The 9,905-nt window shown below is 45.1% G+C and overlaps 1 protein-coding gene across 1 annotated transcript in view; it reads right to left on the bottom strand.

Annotated features, from left to right (window-relative positions):
• The window catches only part of TVP23A (trans-golgi network vesicle protein 23 homolog A (S. cerevisiae)), a 35,618-nt gene that overhangs the window by 4,665 nt on the left and 21,048 nt on the right, over positions 1-9,905 (bottom strand). The window contains exon 3 of the mRNA XM_008593777.1: positions 438-582. Within this exon, the coding sequence (XP_008591999.1) occupies positions 438-582 (145 nt within the window). The remainder of the gene's footprint in view (positions 1-437; positions 583-9,905) is intronic.

Raw genomic sequence — 9,905 nt, 5'->3', positions numbered from 1 at the left:
AAAAAAAAAAAAAAAAAAAAAAAAAAAAAAAAAAAAATGTGACAGACTCTCCCCCATATATATATATTCATACTATATATGTTTTAAATGTATATTTTTCATACTATGTGTTTTAAATATATCACTTATATATATTATATTATATCATATGTAAATTTAATGAAAACTCCAAAGTTGTGTGGGGTTGTCACCCTCACTATGTACCTATGTGCAGCCTTGACAATGATATCCAGAGCCATTTATTAAACAGTAAAGTAAACAATGCACTTTTCCTCCTCTAACTTTGAGTGACGCTGGCTCAGTACTCTTAACTCGTATGTATCAGCAGTTTAAACCAAAAGTACATCTTGGTCCCACACGTATCGGGAATGCCACCATCTGGGAGCAAAGCCCACATGCTTCGGGAATGGTGACATCACAGGGGAAAGGGGCCTTACCTTCACAGACCAGAAGTCGAAGGACAGCAGGAGAAGCACAGTGACAAAGCAGCCCACAAAGCTCCTGCTGAACCAGTCACAGCACACATAGGTGACAATGGCGCTCACTCGGAAAAACAGGTGGAAAAAGGTGGCCAGGGGGTGTCTAGGAAAGAGCCAGAAGGGCAGTCACTGCTCCCACACCACTGTTTCATGCTTTCCTGGGCACTGGCAGTGCTCAGTGGAATGTTCTCTATGGTACATTTCAAGTTGAAACTCAGCCATGCTGCAGCCCTGAGGACACATGGCTAAGTTAGCCGTCCCGAAACAGACACTATTAGGTTAGCAATTTTTTTCTCACCCTCGAAGAATCCAGTACTTTCCCCTAATTTGACTCAAAATATCACTCGCCCTCTTCGAAACCAGATCACCTTTGAAGTGAAATGTGACAGCGATCACAATCCCTGCCTTCCCACTTAGCAACGACAATGACCAGTTCCCTAAAGGTAAAGGTTGGGTTATTCCCAACTGAGCCCACAGCACATGAGCAGCCCACGAGGAGAAGTCTCATGCCATCGGGGAGTGCATGTTCCTGGACAGAGGGAAATGATGGTGACCTGTGAATGGCAGGTCCAACTTGTCATTGCTCAATAGTGAGTGGCACCATTTCTTTGTGTGATATCCCAATTTCTATAGTGCTCACAGGTAGAGAACAAGACGCAACCACGATCAAGAAAGCAACAAAGTAAGCCCAAAGATGGATGGCAATTAAAACCCCACCTCAGTGCTAGGGACAAGTAGGGAGGGAGGACAGGTCTCCCAGGAGAGGAGGCGACTCTTCCCTGCTCCAGGCAACTGTGCACACAGACCCAGTTCCCCCAGGTCTGATATTTTCACAGGCAGACAGAAATCCAGACTTGCAGTGGCTGATTTTTAAATGATGCCAACAGATTATTTGGACATTGCAGGCTATGTTTCTTACCAGCCTGCAAGCTGTCAGCTTGCAACCTCTGGATCAGAGTTGCAAAATATCGTGGGCTTTTTAAAATGAGAGACAGAATAGGGTGGCCAGAGATGTGGAAGGCAGAACTACAGGGGGAGAGAGCCTGCATGTTCTCCCCAAGAAGAAACGGGGTCACAATAAGCAAGCTGGAACCTCCTATACAACTGCCGGGTTTCTGACTCCCAAGGGAACAGTAACTAAGATTCAGAAGCAGAAATAATCGTGACTTTTTTGCATTTACTCCTGATGCCCCGAAGGAAGGAAAAGGGACTGTGGCAAAGCACCGGCTGTTCTACAGAACCGTTTTCATCTGTGCCTGGAATGTTCCAGAAGATAAGACTCCTGGGAGTCTCTTATACCCTTGTTGCCTTAAATCTTATTGGGAATTTTTCAACTAACTGTCTTAATACGATGCTGTCCCTTGCCCCTGAAGATACATGAATCCTCTTCCAATGACTGAAAGTTAAGGTCAGAGACCATGTGTAAGGAGATATTTTTATATCCACAATAGCACCTAGCATTTAAGATTCTCGGCAAATCTACTGGTTGTGTGGAACCTTGTAATCGAGTCAATTAGGATCACTGGGAACATCTGTCCTCTTTGTAGAACGACGTAGATGTAAAACAATATAGATGTTAAAAATACATAGAGAAATCTTAAAAGATGTCAGAGAGTTGCCCAAATGTACACTGACCCAGGATAAAACCTGGAAGTTAAATGTGTTTGAATAAATCGTCTGCCCACCCACTTTTTGTCTGTTTGGCTGTGGTTTTCCTGACATAAAATGTAGGAAAAATTCCAGTTGCTGAAAGCTTCTACTTAGCTAGGTCCTGTTAAACGGTTTCCTTAATTCATAACGGAAGGTATTATTATTATTATTATTATTATTATTATTATTTATTATTATTCAAACAAAACCCAAAGCAAGTAGAATAGGATGTCCTTGCATTTTCAAATATTGCTTTAATCCTGTTTTATGTAGGTGGCTCTCTCAGCACCTTCCAAATCCTCATCCGGTCCACATCGGGAGTTTGCTCAGTGTTGCTGGTTTCTAACTCCACCCTCCCACGCACTCACCTAGGAGGTTGCCCCGAGCGGCCATCGGCCCAGGGGTTATGAGCCACATGGGCTTGGGCACCAGACTGCCAGGGTCTCCATCCTGGCTCCGACCACTGAGTAGCTCCATGGCCTTCCCTACCCCATGTAACCTCTTGATGCTTCGGTCTCCCCTTCTATAAAATGGGAATGCCAACAAGAGCCATGTCCTAGGAGATTGAAAAGGTCAAGGGAGCATGGTACACAGAATGTCTTAAAACACATCCCATGCTCAGTGATTGTGAACAGCTGTCACCATCGCAGCCCCCAGCATCACACGAAATGGTTCTACCCCCTAGCAGCCAAACTGCAAAATTCCCCATCTGACCACAACTTTCTCTCTCTCACTCCTGAGGGCCCTGCTTTTCATCTCTGTGGGGATCCCCCAAGACTCCTGATCTCCCCATATTCCCCCAGATGAACCTTCTTCATGCTCAACTGTAAGAGGTGGTATTTTCTACTCTGCGTCCAGTGCTTCTCTGTCCACTGTCCAGGAAAGCCTGTTATCTCAAGGAAGAGAGAAAATGCCACTGATGTTGAAAGGGGGGAATGAAATTACGATTAAAATGTTGTCAAGGTGAGGAGAAACTTGGTGGACTTTTGTTCAAGTTTCCTCTATTGGTAAATTCATTTTCACAGTCTGGGGCCTGGGACTCCTGCTGTCTTCCTCCCTGGACGGAAGCACAGTAGGTTCTCAACGTAGAATGTGCATGAAAATCACCTGAAGAGGTCCTACGCTGTGCACAGGACACACAGACTCAGATGTGGGGTAGGACCTGGACACGAATTTTACACAGGAAAAGCACAGCCGTATACTCGGTGTATTAGTCCGCTTTCTGTTGCTTCTAACAAAATACCTGGCTGTGGCAGGGTGTCACATGGCAAATGGCTTGAGTAAGAGAGCTAAGCTTCTCACTGGCTCTCCTTACGAAGCCATCAGAACCACGCCCGTTACTTCATGAATGGATCAACCCATTCACAAGGGTACAGTCCTTACAATCCAATCACCTCCTAAAGGCCCCACCTTTCAATGACCACAATAGAATTTCTCACCCTCTTAACACTGTCACAGTGGGGATTAAGTTTCCAGTACATGAACCTTTGGGGAACACATTCAATCCACACCACTGGGTTCAGCTAACTGCACTGCAAAGGCCAAATCTGGCCCACCACCTGTTTTTATAAATGAAGTTTTATTGGAACACAGCCACACGCACTCAGTCGTGGGCCTGCAAAGCCAAAAATATTTACCCAGAAAGTGTGCCACCCCCTGCTCCAGACCAGCGAGAACAATTTGGTGATGAAATTAGGCTCCGCAAACCAAAATGAAACAAACTGCCCCTAACTGCTAGCATCTGCCAAAAACAATCTGCTTTCAAAAGCTGTGTGGTGATCGCTGCCTGACTGGCAGACACAAGGATTGTGCTAGAAGTTAGGATAGTGTTATCTCTGGGGTTGGGTGATGTGGGAAGTGACTGAGACTGGGCACAAGGGTGCTCTGTGGGTGCTGGGGATGCTCTGTATCTTCATCTCAAATGCGCATAAAAATTCATCAAACCATACCCTTACAATTAGTGCACTTTCTGTATGCTACACCTTGTTGGGGCTCAGAGGCTGTTACCCCAAAATATGATGCTTTGGCATGCTGGGATAAAGCAGCCGCCTCTGGGTCTCTCCATCCTCTGTCACTCTCCAAAGCACAGGAGCAGCTGTTCCCTCATCTGCCTAAGCTCTGGTCCTTTCCCTGAGTCTTCATTAACTTAACTCGTATCACAGGAAGGAAGACTGGAATCTGTTGAGGCACCTGGACAAACTTTTGTGACAGACCTTTGTCTTCTATTTTGGTCCCATTCTGTATTTTGAAGAGAATCATTTACTAGTCATTGTCTGTGGGGCAAATAGACTTTGTCCCAGGCCATTGTGTGTTCTCCAGACCCATTGAGTTTCCCTAAAAATCATTTACCCCTACACCCCCATCACCCCTTTCCCTATGAAGAGAGGCATATAAGCTCCCCCTTGCATTACCTCCTCCCAGCACATTAAATAATAAAATTTGTTATGCCCTTTCTTTATATTAATCTCTGTGTATTGGTTGATTTTTCAGAGAACCTTCATGGGGTTGAAAGAGAAGTCTTCCTTTGGCCCCTACAACCTCAACAACAAAATTACCTGTTCAAAAAGCCACTGACCAAAGACGGATCATTGCAAGTCACTCCAAAAAGTATATGTGTGATACAATCCAGCAATCCCACTCTCAGTATTTACCCAAAGGAGCTGAAAATTTATATCTGCACAAAAAGCAACACACAAATGTTTATAGCAGCTTTATGCACCATCACCAAAACTCAGAAGCAACCAAGCAGTCCTTCAACAAGAATGGATAAACTGTGGCTCCTCCAACATGGGAACGTTATTCAGTGCTAAAAAGAAATGAGCGACCAAGCCACAAAAAGGCAGGGAGGAATCTCGAATGCATATTGCCAGGTGAAAGAAGCCAGCCTGAAAAGGCTCTGCACTGGGTGGTTCCAACTGCACAACATTCTGGAAAAGGCAAATGATGGCGACTAAAAAACTCAGTGCTTGCCAGGGGTTCAAGGGGGGTGAAGAGAGGGATGAATAGAGGGTTTTTAGGACAGTGAAACTGGTTACATGTCATCACACATGGGTCCAAACCCACAGAATGTACAGCACCAAGAGTGAGCCCTTATGTAAACTACAAACTTGAGTTAATAATAATGTATTGGTTCATCAGTTGTAACAAATGTACCACACTGATGCACAACGTTAATAACAGAAAATTGAGGGGTGGGGAGGGGCTTATGGGAACTCTGTATTTTCAGCTCAATTTTTCTGTAAACTTAAAACTGCTCTAAAAAACAGTCAAATAACACCAAGGTCACGAGTTCGGATTCCTGTACCAGCCAGCTGTGAAAAACAAAACAAAACAAAACACAAAAACAGAGCCAAAGATTGTAAAAGTTAATGAATGGACACAGGTTGGAGGGCGGGGGGCTCTGTCTGGAAAAGGAGATAAAATAAACCAGGGAGAGGGACAACGTCCACAGGCACATAAATCCCCTTCCACAAACTTCTAAAGCAGGTTTGATTTGAGGCAAAAATGTTGATATTGCATCCTAAATTTCTACTGTTTTTTGTTTGTTTGTTTTGCTGGCTGGCTGATATGGGGATCTGCACATCCTAAATTCAGCAGTGATCTAACAATATCTTTAAAAGATGCCCTCCATTTGTTTCAATTACTTTGAAAACTGCACTCTAGTTTTTTAAGAGTGTCTGCAGCTTGAATTCTTCATCAAACATCAGATTTAAATTCGCTGTCATCCTTCAGACACTGGAAAGCTTTCTGCTTCTCTGGGTGGCAAAGGTCTGAGGGAAGGCTCTCTCCTCAGTTTACTTTGTCACTATAAAAAGCATCTCAGATGATGTCTAAAATGCGCTTCAAAATAATCTGGGGGTGGGGAGGGAAGGGGGAGGAAGATAAATTAGGCCGACCTTGTGCTATTTATGGGTTAATGAGAAAATCAGGTTCCTTGTTCTCTGTACTTTTTCTGTAAATTTGAATTAAAAGGTAGAAAAACAAAAAAGTCTTCAGAAGCAGCCTCCACTTTGCATTGAGGCAAGAGGCCCTTCAGAATAAACCAAGTCCATGGGTTGATATTCTGGGTGCCTAGTGGCTCATCTGTGGTCAAAAAAAAAATTCAGACCTAAAAATCCCCAATTGAGTAACTGGCCATGACAGCTGGATGCATAAAGAAAATTCCAGAAAGCAGGTCCTGTCATCTGGGCTTACCAGTTCCTTTGCTAAAAACCGGCCACCCCTGTACGGAGTACAAATGCCCAGCCCACCCCCACCTGGACAGTCTGGTGCAGTGAAAGCCAGAGAGCTTGGGTCCACATTCCTGCTCCATCCTTGCTGGGTATCAGCCCCAGACAATGCACTAAATCACTGTGAGCCTCACCTTACCCATCTGTACAATGGGAGAATAACATTTAACTCAGATGTCTGAGGCTTCTGGGAAATAAAGTACCTACGATGCCAGACCAGAGGGAGTCCTGAAGAGTAAGTCTTCTACTCACTGTTTGACTCATCAATGGTCAAGATTTTTGAGAATGGAAGGAAGAGAAAAACCCTTGATCAGTGATGCTCTTTTTGGATGTCCTTTGTTCGACTGATGTTTTTCCCCATTGTTAAAAATGAGTAGGGTGTTGCTATCTATTTTTTTCAGTCCCGACACCCACTCACACCCAGGTGGCTTCTCTGCTAACAATGGCATGCCACCACAAAGGCTGGGAGGAAGGGGCACCCAACGTGCCACGGGGAGACAGCTGAGATGACGTTTGCTCAGGAAGTGAAGGGAGGTTGTCCATGCTCAGTCACTTCTCATCCAATAGCTCCTCCACATGTCCCGTGGGAGCTTGTTAGAAAAGCAGGATCTGCAGCCACTTCCCAGACCTCCTGAGCCAGAAGCTTCATTTTAACAAGACCCCCAGGTAATTCGTATGCATGTGACAACTGAGCAGCCCTCCCCTATTCCATGTCCAAGATAAACTCAGTTCCAGGAATAAAGCAGAAAGGGACTTAAGGAACCCAAGCCTAAAAAAGCAGAGGTCCCTACAAACCCTTCAGAACCTCTTGGGACCTGCACTAACCCAGGGGATGAGCCATCTGAGCCGAATCTGATTTTTCTTCTCTAGAATGACCCAGATGCAACGTTAACTCCATTATCCTTCCGATTCCGGTTTCTTGCTTCAAAAGCCAGCATGTCCTCCCACTCCTCCGGCACTTGAGCCCAGGCCAGGCAGGGGTTTGGACTGTCGGGATGTCTGAGCAGATGCTCACTGCTAAGTGCTCACAGTTTCCATCCAAAGGTCAGCACGATGGAGGTTTGCGTGTGGAAGTAAATTTAAAAAACAGACTTCCCTCTGGTCACCACAGTTTTTCCCTCTTGTTTCTGTTCTTTATTTCTTTTTAAAGAGACATCCCAACTTCAGAGTCTGAGTCTGCTTGGCGTCAGAATGGAACTGTGAGCCCACGGGGACAAGTCGGTGGGCCCCTGGATGCTCGGCCCGGGCTGGTCCGTGTGCGGATCCTAACCTTCTACCTCCCGGCTGCAGAAGAGTCGGCATCCAGGTGGATTCACAGCACAGCCCAGAGACAGCCCCTTCATCCACTCCCCCATGCTGCCAGACTTGGGGACCAGATCTTTCAGCTAAAGCTCCAGAGTTTCAAATAAATGGCCCAAAAGAATCAGGTATTCGAAAGAAAAAAAGAAAAAAAAAAAACCTGTACATAAATATTCATAGCAGAACTATTCACAACTGCCAAAAGTGGAAAGATCCCAAATGTCCACCAACTAACAAAAATGCAGTCTGTCCATACGCTAGGCTATTATTCAGCCATAAAAAGGACTGAAATTCTGACACATGCTACAATTGGACAAATCTTGAAAACATGATTCAAAGTGAAAGAGACCAGGCACAAAAGGACAGATATTGCATGATTCCACTTATATGAGGTACCCAGAATAGCCAGTCATACGAACAGAAAGTGGAATGGTGGTTACCAAGCACTAGGGGTGGGGAGTTAGTGTCTAATGGGTAGAGTTTCAATTTTGGATGATGAAAAACTTCTGAAGACTGATGGTGGTGACGGCTGCACAGCAATGTGAATGTAATTAATGCCACTGAACCATACACTTGAAAATGGTTAAAATGGTCAATTTTATGTTGCGCATATTTTACAATAAAAATAAAAGAGGGCTGGCCCGTGGCTCACTTGGGAGAGTGTGGTACTGATAACACCAAGGCCACAGGTTTGGATCTTATATAGGGGATGGCCGATTGGCTCACTTGGAGAGCGTGGTGCTGACAACACCAAGTCAAGGGTTAAGATCCCCTTACCGGTCATCTTTTTAAAAAAATAAAATAAAGTAAAAAAAGGAATGAAGTGCTGATACTACGATATGGTTGAACCCTGAAAATATTATGCTAAGCAAAAACAGATGGACACAAAAGGGTGTTATATGATTCCATTTATATGAAATGTGCAGAACAGGCAAATCTATAGAAACAGAAAGCAGACATCACAGGCTGGAGGGACAGAGGAATGGAGACTAACTGCTGAGTGGATGCAGAGTTTCCTTTTGGGGTGACGAAAATGTTCTGAAATTAGTGGTAAAGCTTGCACAACAGTATGAATGTCACACATGCCGTTGAACTATGCACTTTAAAATAATTTAAATGGTCAATTTTATGTTTTGTATATTTGACCCCAATTTTTAAAAAAGACAGAAATGGGGAAAAGAGAGACCCTACTTCACTGGCTGTCCTTTAGAAAGAAGGCAGCAGAGCGGGCAGCAGTGAGTGGAGGATACCAGGTACAAGTTCTGACTCTGAACTTGCCAGTTGTCCAGATTCAAGCCCCAGCTCCAGGACCTGTGTGATCTCGGGCAAGTGGCTTAACCTCTCTGTGCGCCAGTTTCCTCATCTGTAAAATGGGATGAGTCAGAGCTGTGTGCTGCACAACCCCAGGGGGCACCATTCAATCATAGTCCGTGAGAAGCATGTTCCTCAAAGTAGCGCAGGGCACACCTGCGGGGCCATACACATTGGTACTGACCTCGTGGAGCTGCTGGGAAAGTTACATGAGGATAATGATGCACATAAAGGGCTTGGGATACTGCTTGGTGGGCAGCAAGTGTTCAGTAAATGCCAACTTGGATGAAAAATAATAATGCATTTGGATTGGGGAGTATCATCCCACCATCTTCCCTTTGCATAGCTCAGAGCTTCTCCACATACAAACTACCTGGGGTGGTGTCACAGGGAGATCCTGCTTTAGGAGGTCTAGGGTGGGGCCTGAGAGCTCACAGGTGATGATGCTGCCAGTCCAGGGTGGGGAGAGAAGCAGTCACCTGCTGGATTTGCTTCCCAGGGCTGCTGTAACCACAGAATGGGTGGCTTACAACAACAGAAATGTATTCTCTCACAGTTCTCCAGGCCAGAAGTCCAAAATCAAGGTGTCAGCAGGATTGGTTCCTCTGGAGGCTGAATCCGTCCCGTGCCTGTCTCCTAGCTTCTGATGACACCGGCAGCCCTTGGTGTTGCTTGGCTCATGGATGCATCACTCTAATCTCAGCCTCTGTTGTCACATGGCATTTCCCTGTCTCCGTCTTCACACGATATCTTCTTATAAGGATCCCAGTTATATTGGAGTAGGGCCCACCTACTCCAGTATGACCTCATCTTAACTTAATGACACCCACAGGGCTGGCTGGTTAGCTCAGTGGGTCAGAGCGCAGCCGAGGTCACCGGTTCAGATCCCCATAATGGCCAGCCACCACCACCCAAAAAAAAAAAAAAAAAAAAAATT

Source organism: Galeopterus variegatus, unplaced genomic scaffold (assembly GCF_000696425.1).
Source record: "Galeopterus variegatus unplaced genomic scaffold, G_variegatus-3.0.2 Scaffold161, whole genome shotgun sequence".
Lineage (NCBI taxonomy): Eukaryota > Metazoa > Chordata > Mammalia > Dermoptera > Cynocephalidae > Galeopterus > Galeopterus variegatus.
The sequence above is the reverse complement of the archived record's forward strand: the minus strand, read 5'-3'. Positions and strand labels throughout refer to the sequence as shown.